Source organism: Tachysurus fulvidraco, chromosome 15 (assembly GCF_022655615.1).
Source record: "Tachysurus fulvidraco isolate hzauxx_2018 chromosome 15, HZAU_PFXX_2.0, whole genome shotgun sequence".
NCBI lineage: Eukaryota > Metazoa > Chordata > Actinopteri > Siluriformes > Bagridae > Tachysurus > Tachysurus fulvidraco.
The window spans coordinates 3,005,583-3,031,072 of record NC_062532.1 but is presented as its reverse complement, the minus strand read 5'-3'; the positions used below and the strand labels follow the sequence as shown (position 1 = coordinate 3,031,072).

General features: G+C 39.1%; 4 protein-coding genes and 3 non-coding genes across 7 annotated transcripts; 5 read left to right on the top strand and 2 right to left on the bottom strand.

Annotated features, from left to right (window-relative positions):
• Nucleotides 1-2,858: 2,858 nt before the first annotated feature.
• Nucleotides 2,859-4,984, bottom strand: rpl14 (ribosomal protein L14). Its single transcript, XM_027134275.2, has 6 exons — nt 4,940-4,984; nt 4,055-4,156; nt 3,828-3,922; nt 3,259-3,358; nt 3,122-3,175; nt 2,859-2,966 (listed from the first exon to the last, which is right to left on the bottom strand). Exons 1-6 carry the CDS (start codon nt 4,940-4,942, stop codon nt 2,886-2,888), a joined length of 435 nt encoding a protein of 144 aa, XP_026990076.1. The 5' UTR covers nt 4,943-4,984; the 3' UTR covers nt 2,859-2,885.
• A 329-nt stretch (nt 4,985-5,313) lies between these two features.
• trnap-agg lies at nt 5,314-5,385 on the top strand. Its single transcript has one exon. It is a non-coding gene; the product is annotated as a tRNA-Pro (tRNA).
• Nucleotides 5,386-6,934: 1,549 nt separating this feature from the next.
• Nucleotides 6,935-7,006, top strand: trnap-agg. Its single transcript has one exon. It is a non-coding gene; the product is annotated as a tRNA-Pro (tRNA).
• Nucleotides 7,007-8,965: 1,959 nt separating this feature from the next.
• Nucleotides 8,966-9,037, top strand: trnap-agg. The gene has a single exon. It is a non-coding gene; the product is annotated as a tRNA-Pro (tRNA).
• Nucleotides 9,038-9,323: 286 nt separating this feature from the next.
• sgo1 (shugoshin 1) lies at nt 9,324-13,508 on the bottom strand. The gene is made up of 11 exons (XM_027134268.2): nt 13,367-13,508; nt 12,564-12,716; nt 11,980-12,179; nt 11,840-11,871; nt 11,647-11,717; nt 11,083-11,555; nt 10,575-10,983; nt 10,305-10,469; nt 9,996-10,166; nt 9,678-9,843; nt 9,324-9,592 (listed from the first exon to the last, which is right to left on the bottom strand). The coding sequence occupies exons 2-11, from the start codon at nt 12,703-12,705 to the stop codon at nt 9,466-9,468; spliced, it is 1,956 nt and encodes a 651-aa protein (XP_026990069.2). The 5' UTR covers nt 12,706-12,716; nt 13,367-13,508; the 3' UTR covers nt 9,324-9,465.
• A 1,119-nt stretch (nt 13,509-14,627) lies between these two features.
• On the top strand, nt 14,628-17,222 carry LOC125138840 (cell wall protein DAN4-like). The gene is made up of 2 exons (XM_047801120.1): nt 14,628-15,790; nt 16,766-17,222. The coding sequence occupies exons 1-2, from the start codon at nt 15,722-15,724 to the stop codon at nt 17,159-17,161; spliced, it is 465 nt and encodes a 154-aa protein (XP_047657076.1). The 5' UTR covers nt 14,628-15,721; the 3' UTR covers nt 17,162-17,222.
• A 5,114-nt stretch (nt 17,223-22,336) lies between these two features.
• Nucleotides 22,337-24,191, top strand: si:ch73-359m17.9 (uncharacterized protein LOC100000433 homolog). Its single transcript, XM_047801111.1, has 2 exons — nt 22,337-22,735; nt 23,826-24,191. Exons 1-2 carry the CDS (start codon nt 22,658-22,660, stop codon nt 24,189-24,191), a joined length of 444 nt encoding a protein of 147 aa, XP_047657067.1. The 5' UTR covers nt 22,337-22,657.
• Nucleotides 24,192-25,490: the final 1,299 nt, after the last annotated feature.

Genomic DNA, 25,490 nt, shown 5'->3' with positions numbered 1-25,490 from the left:
GGGCTGTGTATATAATATATATATTATTACTATTATACATTATACGCTATACTACATTATACCACACACTACGCTACGCTACACTACATTATACCACACTACTACACTACATTATACTACATTATACGCTACACTACATTATACCACACTACTACATTATACCACACTACTACGCTACATTATACTACATTATACGCTACACTACATTATACTACATTATACGCTACACTACATTATACCACACTACTACATTATACCACACTACTACGCTACATTATACTATATTATACGCTACACTACATTATACCACACTACTACATTATACCACACACTACTACATTATACTACACACTACATTATACTACATTATACGCTATGCTACATTATACATTATGCTACATTATACTACATTATACGCTACGCTACATTATACCACACACTACTACATTATACCACACTACTACGCTACATTATACTACACTACTACGCTACATTATACTACATTATACTACACACTACATTATACTACATTATACGCTACGCTACATTATACTACATTATACTACACACTACATTATACCACACACTACGCTACACTACATTATACGCTACACTACATTATACCACACACTACTACATTATACCACACTACTACTCTACATTATACTACATTATACGCTACACTACATTATACCACACACTACATTATACCACACACTACGCTACACTACATTATACCACACACTACTACATTATACCACACTACTACTCTACATTATACTACATTATACGCTACACTACATTATACGCTACACTACATTATACCACACACTACGCTACACTACATTATACGCTACACTACATTATACCACACACTACATTATACCACACACTACATTATACTACATTACCACACTACATTATACCACACACTACGCTACATTATACTACATAACCACACTACACACTACGCTACATTATACTACATAACCACACTACACATTACACTACATTACACTACACACTATATTACACTATACCATATTACATTGTTTACATTACACCTTATGACACTATAATACACTCTACACATTACACTATATTACTATAATACACTCTACACATTACACTATATTACTATAATACACTCTACACCACTATATTACTCTCTACACCTTATGACACTATACACTATATTACTCTCTACACCTTATGACACTATAATACACTCTACACCACACTATATTACTATAATACACTACACCACTATATTACTATAATACACTCTACACCTTACGACACTATAACACACTCTACACCACTATAATACACTCTACACTACACTATGACACTATAATACACTCTACACCACACTATATTACTATAATACACTACACCACTATATTACTATAATACACTCTACACCTTACGACACTATAACACACTCTACACCACTATAATACACTCTACACTACACTATATTACTATAATACACTCTACACTACACTATATTACTCTCTACACCTTATGACACTATAATACACTCTACACTACACTATATTACTATAATACACTCTACACTACACTATATTACTCTCTACACCTTATGACACTATAATACACTCTACACTACACTATATTACTATAATACACTCTACACTACACTATATTACTATAATACACTCTACACTACACTATATTACTCTCTACACCACTATAATACACTCTACACTACACCACTATATTACTATAATACACTCTACACCTTACGACACTATAATACACTCTACACCACTATAATACACTCTACACTACACTATATTACTCTCTACACCTTATGACACTATAATACACTCTACACCACTATAATACACTCTACACTACACCACTATATTACTATAATACACTCTACACCTTACGACACTATAATACACTCTACACCACTATAATACACTCTACACTACACTATATTACTATAATACACTCTACACACCTTATGACACTATAATACACTCTACACTACATTACTATAATACACTCTACACCACTATAATACACTCTACACTACACTATATTACTCTCTACACCTTATGACACTATAATACACTCTACACTACATTACTATAATACACTCTACACCACTATAATACACTCTACACTACACTATATTACTATAATACACTCTACACTACATTATGACTCTGTATTAACACTGGACTAACATTGCACTACACTACTTTATACTACACTTCACACATCACACTATCCTATAATACACTTTACATTATGACTCTATTACTACTGTATAGACTAACATTGCACTACACTACATTATGACACATCACACTATACTATAATACACACTACACTACGACTGTATTACTACTGTATAGACTAACATTGCACTACACTACATTATGACACATCACACTATACTATAATACACTCTACACTACATTATGACATCACACTATACTATAATACACTCTACACTACATTATGACATCACACTATAATACACACTACACTACGACTGTATTACTACTGTATAGACTAACATTGCACTACACTACATTATGACACTTTACACTCCACTGTTCTACATGACTGTCATGCAGTAGCTCAATGGTTAAAACATTGTATTTCACAGCTATGTATTTAACATTTATGATGTTTCTTCTACAGGCTTCATCACAACGTTTCTTGAAGTTCTGCCTACAAACGGATTATTAATTGTCTACATTGTCATTTCCTGTTCTGTAAATGAACCCTATGAAATGTTTAATAAGCCACAATAACTGATGTGACTTTCACACCTCTACTACAACAACCATGTGAAATAAAAACACCACAACAGATGAACTCAAACATTTATTGAACAGTATTTAAGCCTTTTTTTTTGCTGCAGCTGAAGCTGCTGCGGCTTTCTGGAGTTTCTTCGTCTCGTGTTTGATGATCTTGTTCCTCTGCACAGACAAACACATGCAGTATTGGGTCAGGTTTCAGGTGATCAGATGTTTTATATTAACATGATGTCTGCAGTGCTTAAGACTAATACAGACTTTTCATTACTGAGCCAATGAAAACATTCAGCTGTACGAGTTTAAACATGTTCTCTTACCATTTTCTTGGCCTTCATGACCTTGTAGCGGTCGAAGTCAGTCATCTTGGATCTCTGTTAAAATAAACAGTTTGAACATGTTGATCATTTAGCAGAACCGATCTCACCTCAGCACTCGTGTGGTTTAACTGATTTACCTTTTCCCTGGCTTCGATTTTCTTGGCCCAGCTGCTCTCTTCCCATTTCTTGCTGACCTCAGCTTTCTCCCAAGCGCGCCTCACAAACTTCTGACGAGCGCTGTGGAGGACAACGGGACATGAACACCAGTAACAAACTGTTTCTTTAGGTTCATCTTCCTCTCCAAAACAAGTCCCGACAGTGAGACAATCTACAGCAGAACTTCGTAATCGTCATGACACACTGAGGATTTATTCTAACTCCAGCGAACTACTGAAGGTTTCTAACAACCACGACCGTGCACGTTCTGCTCGACTGTCTGTAACGAGCTCAGTGATGCTACAGCACAGATTCGTGACCAGGACAAACATCTAATGATTAATTCTAAGTAAATAATCCATAAGGACTTTATGAGTCAGACAAATGTACAATTACAAAATAGTAACATGAGCGACAAAAGTGTCCTGAAGGTAACGTACAATTAAAGCAAAACGTGAAAAGAGTTACTCAGGGTTTGGATTTACACAGTGAGAGCATGGATAAAGAGGTGCAGTCAAAAATTTGATGGAGAGTAAAGGTGGTGTCGTACCCATGAGGAACTTTGATGACGTAATCGGTGAGCTGCATGCACTTGAAGGGCATCGACTGCCTCCTCACGCCGGTGCAGGGTCCGTCTACCAGCGCCTGCAACACAAACACACGACAGAACACAACGATATAATCAGATACTTCAGCATTCAGGATAAAGACACCGAACCCAGTGACGAGCGAGCTTCATGTGAAGCAGATGATGTGTAAAGATGCAGCGGCTCGTACCCTGTTCTGATCGATCACATCTACAATGGTCACCAGTTTGCCTTCATGGGGACCGAAGGCAATGTAGGCGACGCGTCCGATCTCAACGAAGCGCTTGAACACCTGATAAACATGAGAAAGCGATTAAACTCCCACAAACCCAACAGACTCTGTGCTGTAATCCAGACAGCTTTACATCATAAGTGTGTTTGATGGAAAGGAGAAAAGATGTTGAGGATTGTGTAGAAGTAAAAAATAAAAGAAAGCCAAAAGGGGGAAAAAAACACATTCAACTATTTGTGTTCATTATTTTTCTAAACTGCTGAAACTGTGGTATTTTAATCACGTCGAGGAAAATAACGTCATTAATGAAGGAAAACTAAACTGACAGAGTCTTTTTTTGTGTTTAACTCAGAGTTTGCGTGTAAAATTAGTTTTAACGTTACTGGATTTACTAGAAATTATTACTTTGTCATTTAAAGATTATTTTACATTTTCTATGTGGGCATTTTACTTCACATTACAGACCTGTGTTAGCAATATGCTAGCTGTGTGTTAGCAATATGCTAGCTGTGTGTTAGCTCCAGCGAGTCATGATCTGAGACTGTAAATATTTGTCCTTATAAATAAAATAAGGTGTTAACTAGGTACCTTTGTGAGTTAACTGGTTAACTAGTAGTTTAGTTAGTAGCTGGTTATAAACACGAGGCCTAACTGACGCCACCACGTTGCGCGCGAGACCGAATATATAAACGTCTCTAAATACGTCAACAATCTCTTCTCACACATGGACACAAGGGACAAACGACATTATAATCTGCCTGATTACAGTAAATCTGGTGTGAAAACGAACCAAATGACCGACTTTTAGTCAGATTTGTGTCCCGCATTAGTACAGAGACTCACCATGATGATGAACCCTGGGAGGAAAAGGACGCCACAGCTTCCGGTCCAGTCTGATACGGCTTCCGCTCAGCTGTGCGCATGCGCATAAGTGCACTTGTTCTATTCTGACCTGCGTTTAGGACGTAATATGAAACGAGTAAATATCCCGTTTATTAACGTTTCATTTGTTTGGTGATTTTAACTTTCTTGCAAAAATTAAAAACAGTGTAAAATAAAATGGAGAGAATTTTAAAGCGTGAGACGCTGCAGATCTCAACACCAGATGGCGCCAGAAGCACATCGCCTTTATTTTACACACACACACAAACACGCATATATATACACTCTGTAGACGTGGCAAATAGTATACAGAACATTTTAAGGGCGCTTTATATGGCTCGTTGGTCTAGGGGTATGATTCTCGCTTAGGGTGCGAGAGGTCCCGGGTTCAAATCCCGGACGAGCCCCAGGTGTTCTTTTAAACCTGGGATATAAACAAGATGATTAGTGTGCAAGTGTAACATCACCCTGAATATTTTGAAGAATAAATGTCTCATGGAGTTTGGATATAAAAGCACACCCCTGTTAAAATGGCATGTTTTTGTGATGAAGTAAAAACAAACTTCTGCCACCTTTAATGTGAAATAGTCACATCTGTAAGAGGTCATTTTTTCAGTTGAAGGTAAAGTACCTATAAACTATACAACATGTGGCATCTCGGGCAGGCAATACCACGACTGAGGTGCCCTTAAGCAAGGCACAGACCCCCCCAACTGCTCCCCAAGCACCGCAGCATTAATGGCTCCCCACTGCTCCAGGTGTGTGTTCACGGTGTGTGTGTGTGTGTGTGTGTGTGTGTTTATTGCTGTGTGTGTGCACTCTGGATGGGTTAAATGCAGAGAACAAATTTTGAGTATGGGTCACCTTACTTAGCCGTACGTCACGTCACTGTCACATCACATGTGTTTCAAAGAAGGACTTGTTTATGTAAGAAATGCAAAGGTAAGAAATGTAATTACACCTTAAACACTAATGAGATATTGGCCATATGTTTAATCAACACTAAACCACATTAAGGCTCTGAAAGACTGTTTTGAAACAACTATGTGGGAGGAATCGTGTAATCCTCATGGGGAGGATATCGACAATCTAACAGACTGTATTATTGACTACATCAACTTCTGTGTGGAGAATGCTGGACCTACCAGGACTGTACGGTGTTTTCCCAACAACAAACCATGGATCAACTCTGATATAAAGATTCTCCTTAAAGAGAAGAAGAGGGTTTTTAAATCGGGAAGCAAGGAAGAGCTGAAAACTGTCCAGCGAGAACTGAGAAAGAAGATCAGGGAAGGAAAAGCATGCTAGAGGAGGAAGATGGAGAATCAGCTGCAGCAGAACAACGTCAGTGGTGTGTGGAAGGGGCTCAAACCCCTCACTGGTCATAAGTAGCCCAGCTCTCAGGCTGAGGGTGACCAGAAGTGGGTGAATGATTTAAATCTATTCTTTAACAAATTTGATCAGCTACCCTTCCCTTCCCCCATCCAGTCTCCTCTGCTGCAACCTCCCTTCTCTGCTTCAACAGCAAGCTTCTCCCACCTCTCTCTGCACTGTTATCAGCTCACAGACCCCCCCCCCCCACACACACACACAATTCCCTTCAGCCCCACTCCAACCAATACGCACTGTGAAAATGGAGCTCAGGAAGATCAAAGTGAGGAAGGCTGCAGGTCCAGATGGCATCAGCTCCAGGCTCCTCAAGACCTGTGCAGACCAGCTGTGCGGCATATTGTTGTACAAGTTTGACCTGAGCCTGGGGAACATTCTAAATTTTTTTTTGAGGGAAACGTCCACAAACAGCAGGGAACAGATTAATTAAAACAAAGTACTTACAGTCCTTAATTATCACCACCAGATGGCGCCAGAAACACAACGAAATTTACAAAAACTCCGTTAAACACACGCATAGACGTGGCACATAAATTCTGATATGAACTTTCTAAACTAGAATATTGTGGCTCGTTGGTCTAGGGGTATGATTCTCGCTTAGGGTGCGAGAGGTCCCGGGTTCAAATCCCGGACGAGCCCAAATTGTTTTTCTTAAACCTGGGATATAAACAAGATGATTAGTGTGCAAGTGTAACATCACCCTGAATATTCTGCAGAATAAATGTCTCATGGAGAGTTTGGATATAAAAGCACACCCCTGTTAAAATGGCATGTTTTTGTGATGACGTAAAAAACTTCTGCCACCTTTAATGTGAAATAGTAACAATCATCCTAACTAAAATGTCACATCTGTAAGAGGTCATTTTTTTCAGTGTAGTTGTTTAAACATCTTATAACTTCTCAGTCGTTGAAGGTAAAGTACCTATAAACTGTACAACATGTGGCATCTCGGGCCGGCAATACCACGACTGAGGTGCCTTTGAGCAAGACACCGACCCCCCCAACTGCTCCGCAAGCACCGCAGCATTAATGGCTGCCCACTGCTCCAGGTGTGTTCACAGTGTGTGTGTGTGTGTGTGTTTATTGCTGTGTGTGTGCACTTTGGATGGGTTAAATGCAGAGAACAACTTTTGAGTATGGGTCACCTTACTTAGCCGTACGTCACGTCACTGTCACATCACATGTGTTTCAAAGAAGGACTTGTTTGTGTAAGAAATGCAAAGGTAAGAAATGTAATTACACCTTAAACATCTGAGAAAGGTAAGAAATGTAATTACACCTTAAACACTAATGAGATATTGGCCATATGTTTAATCCACACTAAACCACATTAAGGCTCTGAAAGACTGTTTTGAAACAACTATGTGGGAGGAATCGTGTAATCCTCATGGGGAGGATATCGACAATCTAACAGACTGTATTATTGACTACATCAACTTCTGTGTGGAGAATGCTGGACCTACCAGGACTGTACGGTGTTTTCCCAACAACAAACCATGGATCAACTCTGATATAAAGATTCTCCTTAAAGAGAAGAAGAGGGTTTTTAAATCGGGAAACAAGGAAAAGCTGAAAACTGTCCAGAGAGAACTGAGAAAGAAGATCAGGGAAGGAAAAGCATGCTAGAGGAGGAAGATGGAGAATCAGCTGCAGCAGAACAACATCAGTGGTGTGTGGAAGGGGCTCAAAACCCTCACTGGTCATAAGGAGCCCAGCTCTCAGGCTGAGGGTGACCAGAAGTGGGTGAATGATTCTTTAACAGATTTGATCAGCTACCCTTCCCTGTCCCCATCCAGTCTCCTCTGCTGCAACCTCTGCACTGTGAAAATGGAGCTCAGGAAGATCAAAGTGAGGAAGGCTGCAGGTCCAGATGGCATCAGCTCCAGGCTCCTCAAGACCTGCAGACAAATTTCCTACAGACCAGCTGTGCGGCATATTGCTGTACAAGTTTGACCTGAGCCTGGGGAACATTCTTAATTTTTTTGAGGGAAACGTCCACAAAAAGCAGGGAACAGATTAATTAAAACAAAGTACTTACAGTCCTTAATTATCACCACCAGATGGCGCCAGAAACACAACGAAAACAACTGTCACTACATAATGACGGGTTTATTCTTTTAAAATTTAACCAGAAATTATTTGCATTATTCAAATTTGTTTGAAATGTATGTAGGATGTAAATATCAGGCTACTTTCCAATCTTCCTCCTCTAGCAAGCTTCTCACACTAAAACTGCCATATTCATATGTATAGACATTACAACTTTTCTCTTTTATTGCTTTTATGTCGAATTTGTATTTCCATGCGAATATTTAATATTTCATTATTTTAGGCTGAACAGGTGACAAATTGAGACTCTTTAAATGTTGGATAAAGCCTCCTGAGTTTTTATTATTAATTACTTTCATCTGAACATATAAAACACTATAGAACGCTCTAAATACAATGTTTTCCAAGAGTAGTAGTATTTCATTTTCAACACCAGATGGCGCCAGATTCAACACATAAGAGAATAAACTCGTACTTTCATACTGAAACGTTGCAGACGTGGCAAACTGTGCTGATCAAAACACAGTTCAAACAAAGCAGACTGTAACTGGCTCGTTGGTCTAGGGGTATGATTCTCGCTTAGGGTGCGAGAGGTCCCGGGTTCAAATCCCGGACGAGCCCCAAGCTTTTCTAAACCCAAAACATTTTGATTTCCACGAACAGGAAAACTTCTTGTTTCAGGCTGAAGGTTTTGCCTGATGAAGTAAACTGAGAGATACTAAAAAGTTACATGTAACCTCAAGGAGAACTGAGATAGATCTAACTATCTATTGTATATATCTATTTATCTAATCTATGGAGCAAAGCTACAAGACATAACGTGTGATTATATTTTTAACACTATGAACGAATGATTGTTACGTGTCATATTTGAATAAAATATACCATGAAGTAGAAATCTTTTAGGTTGTGATTTGTTAAAAGAAACCAACTTTATTTGACATGGTTCGTCATTAAAACGAGTTAACACACAACGTCATATTTACATGATGCAGATGATCTCAAAGTTGTAATGCAGGATGAGGAGAAGGAGGTGAAGCACAGAATGTTCAGCGACATCCCACGAATGACTCGTTGTATTTCTCCATGGCTTTAAGAGAGCGGCGAGACTTCTGCTTAAAGACGGGTGAGCGCAGGAAACGTGTGTCTGTGAACTTGTCTCCACGCCGCAGCTTCCTGAAGGAAAGAAAAAATACAAAACTGAGGAAAAACCATCAAGAAAGACATATGTAGAGTAATTAAATACAGAGGCGGGACTTACGAGCTGATCGACGGCTCTTTATAGCTGACCACGCTTGTGCAGCGCCTCTTGCGACAGAGACCGGGGGTGGAGTCTCTGCTCGGCAGAGACGCTTGATAGGCTGCGGAGGAGAGATTTGTCACGTCACTCAAAGCCAAGCCCAGACAGGAGCGAACAACGAGACCACCTGCAGAAACACAATGTGCATGAAGGAAACATTATCCAAAAGAACCACAAGTGGGGAAAGAAATGAGAAAACACACAAAAGATACCACGTGTGTACGTGAGGAGTGCGTCAGTGCCCACAGGTGACCAAGAGGAAACAGAAAAGGACATCACCTTTATTCCTCCTTGACTTGTCCACCATCACAGCCATGTTGTTCTCCTGCTCTGATGATTGGTCCTGGCAATTTGTAAAGTCATATAAAGGACTGTCCATCATCATAAGTCCCGCCTCTGCAGCAGGGATGTCAGGTGGAGGAGTCGCATTTTCCTTTTCAGACACAGCAGCTGGAAAAAGAGAAAATGGTTCCGGGTTAAAAAACTCAAAACAGCATGATGGTGAGCATATTTATATTTTCTCTCCCTCTCTCACCCCCTCCCCACACCCATGAGGTGTGATGGAGGTGACTCATGGAGGTGATTCACCTTCAGCAGGCTCTTTGCCTGGAGTGAACTGGTTGCTCGTCTCAGCAGGTCGACATACCAAAGCATCTGGAAACTGCAGGTCTGCAGCAGGGGATTGTGGGATCTGTAGTTCTTCATTGACTGACAGAGTGATGTCTGTAGCTTCAGCACCTGTTTTGCAGTTTTCTATAAAATAGAGAATTTATATTAAGATATATTTGAGAGACATTTTAATACTTGCACAGTCTGTAAGCCAAGAAGAACAAAACAGATAAATATCTGCCGACTCACTCGAGAGCTCTGGAGCGGTGCGATTCTGTTTAGGTCCACTGTTCTGCCTCCCTCTCGTCCGAGCGGACCTCCTTTTGGAGCGGGCACGGCGTGGTGGAGGACCCTGAATTCGTCTGCACTTTCTGTCCGGAACGTACGGGCTGTCGTTTGTGTCCTGCTCTGCTTCTGAAGAGCTGGGGGCATCGTCTGCTGGGGCAGGAGAGTTTAGAGCAACAGGAGAGGGCATGGTTACAGGAGAGGGCGGAGCTTCTGAGACTTTGACTCCTCCTCTAAAAGGTGTGATGTGTACGGCCTCTTCACAGTCAAAGTCGAACGTGTCATTGCTGCCCAGTGAAGAGTTTAACCGGTCGCTGGTAGCGGGAGCAGAACCGGCCGCTGGCGCACGACTCTTGGAGCGCGCACGCGGCTTCTACAACAGGAGAAAGAACAACATTTATGGTCATCATGACTGTGCAGGAATTTCATACATACATAACACTTAATATATAGTCGTCATCATCATCACCACCTCCCAGGGCTTCTTCAGCGGTGCACGTTCCACCTTGCGGCCTCTTTCCGGTTTGGTAGCTGACTGAGCCGCTTTTCTCTTCGTCTGTCTGGACATACAGCGCTGTGGCGGCTCCGGGGTCGAGTGCTGCACCGCTGCCAGGTCCGAAAGCTCAGAGTCCAGCGCCGCCTTGGACACATCAACAGAATCAGTGTGGCGTGACCTTTGACCCCTGGCCTTGTTGTTTTCAGTAGGAGCTTCATGCACAGAGACTTCTGGGACAGTGTTGTTGTGTTCGGTGCTGCTCGTGACTAGGTTGAGCTCAGGTTGCTCGGCCACATCAGAGTTCTGAGGTTCTACCTCTTCGGTTACACAACCATCCACAGAGGAGGGGCTAAACAGTGAGCTCCGCCTCCTCTCAGAGCGCTTTCGCCCATCTCGCCGCCGACGTGTTCCAACAGTGGGAGGCAAAGAGACTTCGCTATTACCGGATGCTACAAAAGAAAACACCAAAGAGGTCAAAGGTGAAAAGAGGCATGGCCTCTGCTTACATCTGCCATAAAAACAACTCAGTTCATTGCTTACCTTCATTCTGCTGTTTGACAGACTCTAAGGGGTGGACTTCCTCTTCCTCAGCAACATTCTGTGCCACATCCCTGAACCACATCAACACCACACACATTATATATAAAGAAATAAAACTCTACCTATAAACTGAGGCAGCTGGTACACATCAATACAACAATAAAACCTCACAATAAAGTTCCAGCATTATTACCTGGGGCTCTGCGGCTCGTCAGCAGTCAACGTCTTTCACACGACAGCCGAGAAAATATGCAGGAAAAAAATTAGAAATAACATCATGTTAAAACATCATGAACACAATACAATAAAAAAAAACTACATCATCTCACTCACCTGTGCACTTCTGACCACCCCCCCTTCACTCAGAGCCCTCTTCATCATCAGCAGGTGGAAGATGAGCGCCTGTCGTTCTCTCTTCAGCTGTAGAATGATCCCCTGCGCTTGTCGTACTTTCTCCCTCTCTGCCTGTAGAGCCAAGGCCAGCGCTTTGTTATTCACCTGTACGCTCTTCAGCACAAACGGCTTCACTGTAGCTGCACAGGAACACACAGTGAAGGGTTAGATCGTCATCTCAGTTCATCAGAGCTGTTGTTCTACATGCTGATAGAATCAAAACACCAGGGGAAAATAAAATCTGACCAAAACAAGTTGAATATTTATCTTTCATATTTAATGGTTTCCTACATTACCCACAATGCATTTGGACTTCCTGATGATAACAGAGTGGAATTGACATGAAAAAAGGCCTTTAAACCCCAAACTAGCCAGCAGCTTGAGTCCTAACTTCTTTATGCAAAGAGATCGATGCAGCAGTGCTTTAGTATGTCCAGCTCTCTCAAGTCCTTCTCATCCTCACTCCACAAACACTGCAACAGAAACATTCAGCGTGTTTCAGGAAGGAGCTTAACACGACTCACCGGCGTTCTTCATTTTGGAAAGTCCTCGACTTGCAGAACATGCGCTGGCCAGACGCTTGTTCCGCTTCTCCTTCATCTTCTCCTTAATGTCATCCAGACTCTGCTGGAACGACTTCTTCTGGACGACCCGCTCACGAGCCATGTCTCACTGGGCTGTACAGGGGGAGGACACACACACACACACATGGACACACGCGTGCACACACACACATATACATACACACATATAGAGCTGTTTAATCCAACATTTTCTACCAGCCCATAAACACAATAAAATTCATTACCTCAAAATCATTCTAATTATTCACAACTAATATTAATTTCCTCCTCTATTTACAGATCCATCTTAGATTTAAACCTCATCTTTATTAAACTACATCAGATTTAAAGACGTTCTAACACTTTATTTTAAATATGTATAAATCTCATTCACTAAAAGCTGTAATGAATTTGCACCACTATAACGAACCGCTGTGAACTTCAGCCTTTGTTTATATGAACTGACTTCAAAACCAAACTCATAATTTAACTCTAATAATTTATTCGGATGTCGTTCTGTGTGTAAATCTGCAGCAGGTAAAAAAAATTAAACCCTGAAACTTAAAAACTCTAAACTTGCATTACAGGCATGAAAAGCGTTAGGGAGCTAACCGCTAACTGCTAACAGCTAACTGCTAGCCTCCTGCTACACTTCCTCTGATAACTAGCACAGAATCAGCAAATAGCTCCATTACAGAGTTACCATGTCTCTCAGTCCGGTTTATATGAAAATAAAACGAAAATAAAACGAAAATAAATCTCACCGTCAGCGCAAACAGACAAGCTTCACTTCCCCTCAGGAGGACGTTGAGGTTCGAACTGCGCGCTGCGAGCTTTCTGATTGGTCAGACGCATAGTATTGCGTCATTTCCGCAAAGAGGTTAAAGCTCTGTGGCGCCCTCTCGTGGCGCCTACAATATAAGACAAATATCTCAGACCCAAGCAATTACAAAAGCTAGGGTTAGGGATAATTAATTAAGTGACGTGACATACGGCTAAGTACGGTGACCCATACTCAGAATTCGTTCTCTGCATTTAACCCATCCAAAGTGCACAAACGGCACTGCGGCACCGGGGAGCAGTTGGGGGGTTTGGTGCCTTGCTCAAGGGCACCTCAGTCGTGGCCGGCCTGAGACTCGAACCCACAACCTTTGGGTTACGAATCAGACTCTCTAACCATTAGGCCACGACTGCCCCATATGCACGACTGCCCCATATGCGTATGATATTAATATTTTTTGTCTTTATTTGTTTTGTTTTTAACTGGTCTCGGTTTCTAAAGGTACATTTCTTAAGGTGTCTGTAATGAGTGAGTCAGAGGAGATGATACTGAGACATAAGAGGAAGAAACCCAGAGAGAAATCAGACCGAGTGACCAGTGTGATTATAAACCATTTCCCTTTTTATAACTACAGAGCTGAAGTTATTCAGTGTTCAGTGATGAAGAAGTGAGTGTCAGTGCAGTCTAATGAATATCCACCACAACAAAACAATAATGAATATAAATATTACTAACATTAGTATAGAGTGTAAATAATATTATAAATAAATATTGCAGACGGAGAGTGAAAGAGAGAGAAAGAGAGAGAGAGAGAGAGAGAGAGAGAGAGAGAGAGAGAGAGAGAGAGACAGACTGAGAGAGAGTGATCAATTCAAGTAGAAAGTAAAAGTTTTTGCACCTTTAGAACTAAAAGAGGAAAAGCAACAGGGCCAATGTTCTAATGTTATAATGTTATAATGATATAATGTTATAATGTTATACGTCATTTCCCTTATAATGAACACATTTCTGTGAATGTTAAACAATATTTTCTTCATTTCTTCATCTAAACCTCAGCACACACTCTTACACAGTGCTGACACTGGAGACTCCTTCCATAAAATTCAAAGTTTCCTAAAAAAAATTCACCTTATTTATTTATTTATCTATCTATCTATCTATCTATCTATCTATCTATCTATCTATCTATCTATCTATCTATCTATCTATCTATCTATCTATCTATCTATCTATCTATCTATCTATCTGTTTGTTTGTTTGTTTGTTTGTTTAGCAGTTCTTAGTTCATTTAAAACTTCATTGTTTTGTCATAAGTTACGTGGAGTGTCACTGTGAATGAGCTGCTTTTTGACCCGATGTTCCAACAGATAAGCAAATAGTTCCTCGGAGATACACAAGAGAGCCGATTGTTCAAGTCCATATCTGATGATCAGACTTCCTGTCCTGTCTGATGGAATTTCCTCTAATAAGAGTTTGTTTGAGATTTTATTAGCATGAACGTCACCTGCGAGAACATCATCATCATCATCATAAGCAGAGCACTCGAATCATCGAATGTAATAAATATCCTTTTTACTGGGTCTTGACTGTGATATCTACACTTAATGATCTGTCCATTCTGTCCTCTGTTTGTGATCCATCCAATCAAATTCTTCACAAGTTTAAAACATTATTTTTTTTGTTCTTTACAAGATGCTGATGCTTTATTTACTTTATATTTTCTGTATCCTCTGTTGGTTTTATTTCTTGTATTATGCCATTAGGTTATTTTAATTTTATTTGATCGTTGATCCTGGGGATAATTAGATCTTTAGATATTTATTTATTACTCTTACATTAGCACGCTATAAGTAATAGGTGTTGGTTATGTAACATTTTCACTGTGCGATTGAAGTCTTCATAAACAATATATATAATAGAAAGTTTTTTTTATTCATCCTTCTTTTTGAAAGTGTTGAACTGGCTAAAGCTAAATGTATAATACTGAATCCCAACATGGCTTTCACTCCTTCTACAAAACCAGAGATAAAATATTTACAGTCCTATTTTATTTGCTCCTTCTGTTTAGGTCTAAACCTGCACTAGTTTATTTACCAGAAATGTTTACTGTCCTGATGATTGGTGAGCTGAGTGAGTTCCTGCCCACAGGTGAAGGAGACCTGGGTGGTGCCCTGTGATATAAGTGACCCCTTATACACATCCAGCAGCAGAGAACATTCGATCTCGGGCTCACACACATCCAGCAGCAGAGAACATCAGATCTCGGGCTCACACACATCCAGCAGCAGAGAACATCAGATCTCGGGCTCACACACATCCAGCAGCAGCTTGTGACACCATGAAGCTCATCGTCTTCTCCAGCATGAAGCTCCTGATCATTGCACTGTGTGTGGTCATGACTTCTCAGGTGGGTCCCATCCCATCCAAACTGTAGATAAAAGTCTTTCAGGTTTAGTCAGAAAACAACTCTTTTACATCAAATAAGAAAAAAATTAATCTATAAAGAAAGAAAATAACAAACATAAAACTACAAATTTGTAATTGATCTGTTATTAAATATTACCGATATATTTGCCTTTTTTTGTTACTCTCAGTGTCTGAGCCTGGATTTGTCAAACAAACAAACAAACAAACAAACAAAACTTCTAAATTAAACTAATTCATTTTCATTAAAATCTGTATTGTTAAAAAACTCACCAGCCTGAAGGAAGAAGTTTAGTTGTTTTCTGTAACATCGATATTTAGTTAGTTAAATATAAAGCATTAAATAAAGAAGTAATTAAATATAAATTAATAATTCTACTGTTTTTCTGTAATTAAGATCGAAAGCATTAATTAATGAGCTTTATTTAGTTAAATCACGTTTATTTCTAGAGCTTTTTCCATCACCAGTCTGCTGACGTTACAGGACCACGACAGTGTGGTGTCTTTTATACAGCAAAACACATGAAAGGGAATCTTGGGGTTTTTGTTACAACAATACATTAAAATTAATAATAATAAAAATAATAAAACTACATTAAAAGTCCTAAAACCCAAAGATGTCAAGTGTGTGGTAATGTCATCGACAATATAATCTAGATACAAATAAATAAATAAATAAATAAATAAATAAATAAATAAATAAATAAATAGATAGATAGATAGATAAATAAATAAATAAAAGATATAGACCAATTCATTCAGAGAAAAAAGTATAAATAATTATAAAATAAGACTTCAGTAACTACACATTTGAGCTGTTCTAGTGGCAGAAGATTAGTCCAATGAAGTCAGTCAGTGTCATAAAAACACAATATTTTAGTGAATATTTAATTATGTTAAAGAAATGAATTCGTTTTGGATCATAAATGAGAGTCACAGGTTTTTGTGTCTGTTTTAGTCAGCAGCAGAGGTAACTACCGTCCTATCTACCCCAGAGGTAAACACCTCCACAACCACCTCCGCAACTACCGTCTGGACCCCCATCTCCACATCTAACATCTCCACCCCCACCCCCACCTCCGCAACTACCGTCTTCACCCCCACCTCCACATCTAACATCTCCACCCCCACCCCCACCTCCGCAACTACCGTCTTCACCCCCACCTCCACATTTAACATCACCCCCACCTCCACATTTAACATCTCCACTGCAACCACCAACACCAAACCATTCAATTCCACCATATCTCTGAACACAACTGGAAAAGGCATGAGTCTGCACACCGGTGTGTCACCTGATGTCCTGTTGGCTCAGTTATCTGTCATTTTGATTGTGGTAATGAGCGCCACCTAAAGGCCAGTAAAAAAATACACTCTGTTTTTCTTATCTGTTTTTAAAAATCATTGTTAAATGTTGTATATTATTATTATTATTATTATTATTATTATTATTATTATTATTATTATTATTATTATTATTCATCTCTTGCTTGACATATTGAATTGGTAATTAATTCATTATGTACCCTAATAAATAAACATATTTTAAAGATTTTGATATTAATTACACACTTTTAATAGATTCTATATTTTTCTAAATACACAAAAATAGTGATATGTTTTGTTGTGTTGCTCATTATTAAATTAGGATGAGCAGAAATGGACACAGAGCAGGACACAGCAGATGAAAACATGACCAATAAATCAATAAGAAGTCAGAACATCAGGAATAACACAAACCTTCACAAACCTTCATGTGTATTTTAAAACAATGTCATTTATTTCTAAATGTATGTTATAGTTCGTATTACCTACAGTTGTGTATGTCAGATCTATCCCTGTATAATTACACTTATACATTTATATTAAAGACACATTTAAATAAACTACAAACGGCTATTTGTTCCTCTTTTTGTTTTTCATTTAAATGTCTTCGCCCAAACGCCCAAAATTGTGTCTTCGCCCAAACGTCTCTCTGGACTGTCTGTTGTTCTCGGCATGTTATTAATGTTCTCGACATGTTGTTACCTTTAGACCAGTTACTATGTTGTTGGTGAAACATGTCAGTAAAATGTACATTTATCACCTCCAAAGCACTTGTTCACACTCGTACACTGGTAAACTACTCTTTAAATTTAAATCTCAATAGCCATCCTTCACCTCAGCACATTGACACAGAAAATGCACACATAGCTCACCCTATAGAAACTGTGTCTGTTCCCCGAGCAGTGAGATCCAAAAGTAAATACACGAGAAGTTCTCGAAATAATCTTACTGTAATTAGACCAGAAAAATGCCAAAGAAACAAACAAAAACAGTTCTTAAGGTTTGGACTTCTGAACATTAGATCTCTTGCACCCAAAGCACTTATTGTAAATGAAATGATCTTAGATAATAGCCTTACTGCACTCTGCCTCACCGGAATGTGGATTAAACCAAATGAATACATCAGTCTAAACGAGTCTACACCATCAGGATATATCTATAAGCACGAGCCTCGTCTGACTGGTGGTGGAGGTGGTGGAGGTGGTGGAGGTGGTGTCGCCACTATCCTTAGTGATTACCTCACTGTTACCCAGAGAACACAGCCTAGATTTAGTTCTTTTGAAGTGCTCGTCCTTAATGTTACACTATCGCACATGCACACGAAGAAATCCCTGATGTCTCTTGCTCTAGCGACCGTGTACAGACCCCCAGACCCCCAGGGCCCTACACAGTTTTTCTTAGAGAATTCACAGATTTTCTCTCAGACCTATTGGTTAACTTTGACAAAGCATTAATTGTAGGAGACTTTAACATTCATGTTGACGACACAAACGACGCTTTAGGACTCACATTTATGGACTTACTAAACTCACTTGGGCTCAAACAAAACATCACTAGTGCAACTCATCGACGTAACCACACACTAGATTTAATAATATCACACAGAATAGATGTCACTGATATAGATATCATACCTCAAAGTGATGACATCACAGACCATTACCTCATAATGTACACACTACCTATAGAACAGACTAACTGTGTCTCACCACGTTATCGACTCGGTAGAACCATTATTCCGACCACCAAAGACAGATTCACAAATAACCTGCCTGATCTGTCTGGACTTCTTAATGTACCCTCAAACTCAAACGACCTAGATGCAATGACTAACAGCATAGACGCTATATTCACTAGCACATTAGACACTGTTGCCCCAGTCAGATTACAGAAGGTTAGAGATATCACTTGCATCATGGTATAATAGTCACACTCACACCCTCAAGAGGGAGACCCGTAACCTCGAACGGAAATGGAGAAAAACTAAATTAGAGGTGTTTAGAATTATAAGGACGTATGTCCAGCTACAGACAGGCTCTAAAAGCTGCTAGGGCTCTGAGCACCTGAGCAAACTCATAGAAAATAACCAGAACAATCCCAGGTTTTTATTTAGCACAGTGGCTAGTTTAACAAAAAATCAGAAATCTGAACACACTATTCCATCACATTTCAGTAGTGAGGACTTTATGAGATTCTTCACTGATAAAATCGAAAGTATCAGGAATAAAATAGGTGACGTTCAACATATGAGAGCAACCAGTGACACAATCTCACATAAGGCTTTACACAGCTTTACAAGTACAGGACAGGAAGAGTTAGATAAACTTATTACTACAGCTAAATCAACAACATGTTCACTAGACCCCATCCCAACTAAACTACTGAAAGAAGTGTTACATAAAGCTGGTGAGCCTCTTCTTAATATCATTAACTCCTCGTTATCTTTAGGTTACGTCCCGAAGTCTTTTAAGTTGGCAGTTATTAGGCCACTCATCAAAAAACCTAACTTAGACCCTAATGAACTATCAAATTACAGACCTCTCTCACACCTTCTGTTTATGTCTAAAATACTAGAAATGGTTGTGTCTGTTCAACTGAGCTCCTTCTTACAGGAGAGCAACATCCTTGAAGAGTTTCAGTCAGGTTTCAGGCTCCATCATAGCACAGAAACTGCACTTGTTAAAGTTACAAACGACTTGTTCTTAGCTTCGGACCAAGACTGTATGTCCCTATTAGTTCTACTTGACCTTAGTGCTGCATTCGACACTATAGACCACAACATTCTTCTAGATCGCTTACAATATTACACAGGTATTCATGGTCAGGCTTTAAGCTGGTTTAGATCCTACCTGTCTGACCGATACCATTTTGTAGAATTAAATGTTGAATCCTCCAGTTTATTACCAGTTAATTATGGGGTCCCTCAAGGATCAGTTCTAGGACCTCTGCTTTTCTCTATATACATGCTTCCATTAGGGAACATTATTAGAAGACATTAGTTTCCATTGTTATGCTGATGACACACAGTTATATATCTCATCAAAACCAGATGAAATAGCCACAGTGTCTAAATTAACTCAGTGCCTTAGAGAGATAAAAGACTGGATGAGCTGCAACTTTCTATTGTTAAACTCCGATAAGACAGAAATACTAATCATAGGTCCAAAAACCAGTGCACATAAACTCTCACAACTTAACTCCCATTTAGAAGGATGTACTGTTACTAGTAGCTCGACAGTGAAAGACCTGGTGTTTATTAGACAGTCTTTTAAAAATCATATCGCCCATACTACCAAAACAGCCTTCTTCCACCTTAGAAACATTGCCAAGCTGAGAAACATCCCGTCTGTATCTGATGCTGAGAAGCTGTTGTCCTGCATCTTTAATAAATAGGTTACAGTTAGTCTAAAATGCAGCTGCATTGAGTCCGGTTCCTCTCAAGGTTTCTTCCTTTACCAATTTAAGGCAGTTTTTCCTTGCCACTGCTGCCTGAGTCACCTCAGACTTGCTCATAGGGGAATAAATACATACACATTGTGAACTATATACAACTAATAATAACCTAGAATTTTTATTCTGTTAATTCTTATTTCTTTTATTATTCGTTATTTCCTTTATCATTAATTATGTTTACCTTCTGCTCTGTGTTTATGTTCTGTAAAGCTGCTTTGAGACAATGTCTATTGTAAAAAGCGCTATACAAATAAACTTGAATTGAATTGAATTGAATAATGTCTTTTGTTCTCAAACCCAAACATCTTCAGTGACATAAAGTATAAGATAAAAACAAAACAAAACAAAAAAAAAACCAGAGTGTTCAAATGGGATTAAAAACTTCTGATGATGTTGTGTCGCTGCTTTAGGAGCAAACCTTCTCCTGATATACATTTAATTACTGAGAGATTACCACTGATGTGGTATGAGGAAGCTAGTGTGTGTTTACTTTCTCATTCCGTTCAGATCTCTCAGTAATTAAATGTATATCATTTTTAAATAAATGATTAAATAGGTTTTATGAATGACTTATCGATTGACATTATTTGCGTGATGTTTATTAGCTGTTCTCAGAACTGCACAGGGAACTACACGAGGAAGTGCAAATGTTTCACAATAAGAGATTTACTTGTCACGAATGCGTTCTGCAAAATCAATGCAAATGAGTGACGCTGTATGACGGACAAAATTATAGCATTAATTTGCTTTTTTTTCCACTCACCTACTGTGTCCTTCAGGCTAAAGTTCCAGCTGAATAACATCATGCTGCGACTGAAAGATTTTATTTTCTTATGATATTTACAGTGGGAACCGGTCCAGGATGTCAAGGATGTCCTTCAGGTTCTTAATCCTGTGTGGGATAAATGTTAGAGGTTAAGGTTAGAGGGATGGAAGATATTCACAGATAAGAGTCAAACATGGCCATAACTTGTGCTACGGGGCATCCAGTGATGTCATATTAATCACTTATTCCATATAAATACATGGCATTAGTGTCATAAATAATCCATTTATTCAAATGAAATTGTTCACAAATATCGTGTGTATATCAGAGCTGTGGAGTTTCTTATTCCTAAACTTTCCACCGATATAAAAGATATTTTATTCAAATTTGATATTTGCATTATATTATAATATAGCATGATATTAGCGTCACCTGCGAGAACATCATCATCATCATCATAAGCAGAGCACTCGAATCATCGAATGTAATAAATATCCTTTTTACTGGGTCTTGACTGTGATATCTACACTTAATGATCTGTCCATTCTGTCCTCTGTTTGTGATCCATCCAATCAAATTCTTCACAAGTTTAAAACATTATTTTTTTTGTTCTTTACAAGATGCTGATGCTTTATTTACTTTATATTTTCTGTATCCTCTGTTGGTTTTATTTCTTGTATTATGCCATTAGGTTATTTTAATTTTATTTGATCGTTGATCCTGGGGATAATTAGATCTTTAGATATTTATTTATTACTCTTACATTAGCACGCTATAAGTAATAGGTGTTGGTTATGTAACATTTTCACTGTGCGATTGAAGTCTTCATAAACAATATATATAATAGAAAGTTTTTTTTATTCATCCTTCTTTTTGAAAGTGTTGAACTGGCTAAAGCTAAATGTATAATACTGAATCCCAACATGGCTTTCACTCCTTCTACAAAACCAGATATAAAATATTTACAGTCCTATTTTATTTGCTCCTTCTGTTTAGGTCTAAACCTGCACTAGTTTATTTACCAGAAATGTTTACTGTCCTGATGATTGGTGAGCTGAGTGAGTTCCTGCCCACAGGTGAAGGAGACCTGGGTGGTGCCCTGTGATATAAGTGACCCCTTATACACATCCAGCAGCAGAGAACATTCGATCTCGGGCTCACACACATCCAGCAGCAGAGGACATCAGATCTCGGGCTCACACACATCCAGCAGCAGAGGACATCAGATCTCGGGCTCACACACATCCAGCAGCAGAGAACATCAGATCTCCGGCTCACACACATCCAGCAGCAGCTTGTGACACCATGAAGCTCATCGTCTTCCCCAGCATGAAGCTCCTGATCATTGCACTGTGTGTGGTCATGACCATCCTAACTTCTCAGGTGGGTCCCATCCCATCCAAACTGTATACAAGATAAAGGTCTTTCAGGTTTAGTCAGAAAACAACTCTTTTACATCAAATAAGAAAAAAATTAATCTATAAAGAAAGAAAATAACAAACATAAAACTACAAATTTGTAATTGATCTGTTATTAAATATTACCGATATATTTGCCTTTTTTTGTTACTCTCAGTGTCTGAGCCTGGATTTGTCAAACAAACAAACAAACAAACAAACAAACAAACAAAACTTCTAAATTAAACTAATTCATTTTCATTAAAATCTGTATTGTTAAAAAACTCAACAGCCTGAAGATGAAATGAGGAAGAAGTTTAGTTGTTTTCTGTAACATCAATATTTAGTTAGTTAAATATAAAGCATTAAATAAAGAAGTAATTAAATATAAATAAATAATTCTACTGTTTTTCTGTAATTAAGATCGAAAGCATTAATTAATGAGCTTTATTTAATAAAATCACGTTTATTTCTAGAGCTTTTTCCATCACCAGTCTGCTGACGTTACAGGACCACGACAGTGTGGTGTCTTTTATACAGCAAAACACATGAAAGGGAATCTTGGGGTTTTTGTTACAACAATACATTAAAATTAATAATAATAAAAATAATAAAACTACATAAAAAGTCCTGTTAATAACCCAAAGATGTCACGTATGTGGTAATGTCATCGACAAGATAGTCTAGATACAAACAAACAAACAAATAAATAGATAGATAGATAGATAGATAGATAGATAGATAGATAGATAGATAGATAGATAGATAGATAGATAGATAGATAGATAGATAGATAGATAAGATAGATAGATAACCCTAACCCATACTCAAATTCAGATAGATAAATAAATAAATAATAGATATGTACCAATTCATTCAGAGAAAAAAGTATAAATAATTATAAAATAAGACTTCAGTAACTACACATTTGAGCTGTTCTAGTGGCAGAAGATTAGTCCAATGAAGTCAGTCAGTGACATAAAAACACAATATTTTAGTGAAAATTTAATTATGTTAAAGAAATGAATTCGTTTTGGATCATAAATGAGAGTCACAGGTTTTTGTGTCTGTTTTAGTCAGCAGACATAACTACCAACTCCACACCTACCAACTCCACACCTACCAACCCCACACCTGCCAACCCCACACCTACCAACTCCACACCTACCAACTCCACACCTACCATCTCCACATCTACCATCTCCACATCTACCATCTCCACACCTACCAACTCCACACCTACCATCTCCACACCTACCAACTCCACACCTACCAACTCCACACCTACCATCTCCACATCTACCATCTCCACATCTACCAACTCCACACCTACCTCAGCGCCACAACCGACCAGAGCCAAAGGCGACCAAACCCACGACCGCCCAACGCACACGACTCAGCGCCACACCGACCAACCCACACCGGACCAGCGCCACACCTAACCATCGCAACAGCGACAAGCGCCACACCGACCAGCGCCACAGCGACCAGCGGCACAGGACCAAACGCCAACTACCGACCAGCGACACAGCGACATCTACACACGTACCAATCACACACCTACCAAACTCCACACCACCATCTCCACAGCTACCATCGCCACATCTACCACTCACATAGACCAACTCCACACCTACCATCTCCACACCTACCATCTCACACAATCTACCAACTCCACACCTATCCCATCTCCACATCCTACCATCTCCAAACCGTACCCCAACTCCACATCTACCATCTCCACATCTACCATCTCCACATCTACCAACTCCACACCTACCAACTCCACACCTACCATCTCCACATCTACCATCTCCACACGTACCAACTCCACATCTACCATCTCCACATCTACCATCTCCACACCTACCATCTCCACATCTACCAACTCCACACCTACCATCTCCACATCTACCATCTCCACACGTACCAACTCCACATCTACCAACTCCACACCTACCATCTCCACACCTACCATCTCCACACGTACCAACTCCACATCTACCATCTCCACATCTACCATCTCCACACGTACCAACTCCACATCTACCATCTCCACATCTACCATCTCCACATCTACCAACTCCACACCTACCATCTCCACACCTACCATCTCCACATCTACCATCTCCACACGTACCAACTCCACATCTACCAACTCCACAACTGGAAAAGGCATGAGTCTGCACACCGGTGTGTCACCTGACGTCCTGTTGGCACAGTTATCTGTCATTTTGATTGTGGTAATGAGCGCCACCTAAAGGCCAGTAAAAAAATACACTCTGTTTTTCTTATTTGTATTTTTTTTTTCATTTTACAAATCATTGTTAAATGTTGTAAAGTATTATTATTATTATTATTATTATTATTATTATTATTAATCTCTCTCTATTGAATTGGTAATTAATTCATTATGTACCCTAATAAAAAGATTTTTATATTAATTACACACTTTTAATAGATTCTATATTTTTCTAAATACACAAAAATAGTGATATGTTTTGTTGTGTTGCTCATTATTAAATTAGGATGAGCAGAAATGGACACAGAGCAGGACACAGCAGATGAAAACATGACCAATAAATCAACAAGAAGTCAGAACATCAGGAATAACACAAACCTTCACAAACCTTCATGACACACAATGTCATTTATTTCTAAATGTATGTTATAGTTCGTATTACCTACAGTTGTGTATGTCAGATCTATCCCTGTATAATTACACTTATACATTTATATTA

Bases quoted from the DNA above. Each gene is read 5' to 3' on its own strand.
- rpl14 (XM_027134275.2), bottom strand. The intron at 3,923-4,054 runs GTACGAGCCGCT...TTTGTGTTGCAG, and splicing joins ATGTGATCGATCAGAACAGG to GCGCTGGTAGACGGACCCTG. The intron at 2,967-3,121 runs GTAAGAGAACAT...TTGTCTGTGCAG, and splicing joins TCATGAAGGCCAAGAAAATG to AGGAACAAGATCATCAAACA.
- sgo1 (XM_027134268.2), bottom strand. From the start codon at position 12,705: ATGGCTCGTGAGCGGGTCGTCCAGAAGAAGTCGTTCCAGCAGAGTCTG. The intron at 10,984-11,082 runs GTGGTGATGATG...CTCCTGTTGTAG, and splicing joins CGCTGAAGAAGCCCTGGGAG to AAGCCGCGTGCGCGCTCCAA. The intron at 9,844-9,995 runs GTGATGTCCTTT...GTGTTTCTGCAG, and splicing joins CAAGTCAAGGAGGAATAAAG to GTGGTCTCGTTGTTCGCTCC.
- LOC125138840 (XM_047801120.1), top strand. From the start codon at position 15,722: ATGAAGCTCATCGTCTTCTCCAGCATGAAGCTCCTGATCATTGCACTG. The intron at 15,791-16,765 runs GTGGGTCCCATC...TGTCTGTTTTAG, and splicing joins GTGTGGTCATGACTTCTCAG to TCAGCAGCAGAGGTAACTAC.
- si:ch73-359m17.9 (XM_047801111.1), top strand. From the start codon at position 22,658: ATGAAGCTCATCGTCTTCCCCAGCATGAAGCTCCTGATCATTGCACTG. The intron at 22,736-23,825 runs GTGGGTCCCATC...TGTCTGTTTTAG, and splicing joins TGACCATCCTAACTTCTCAG to TCAGCAGACATAACTACCAA.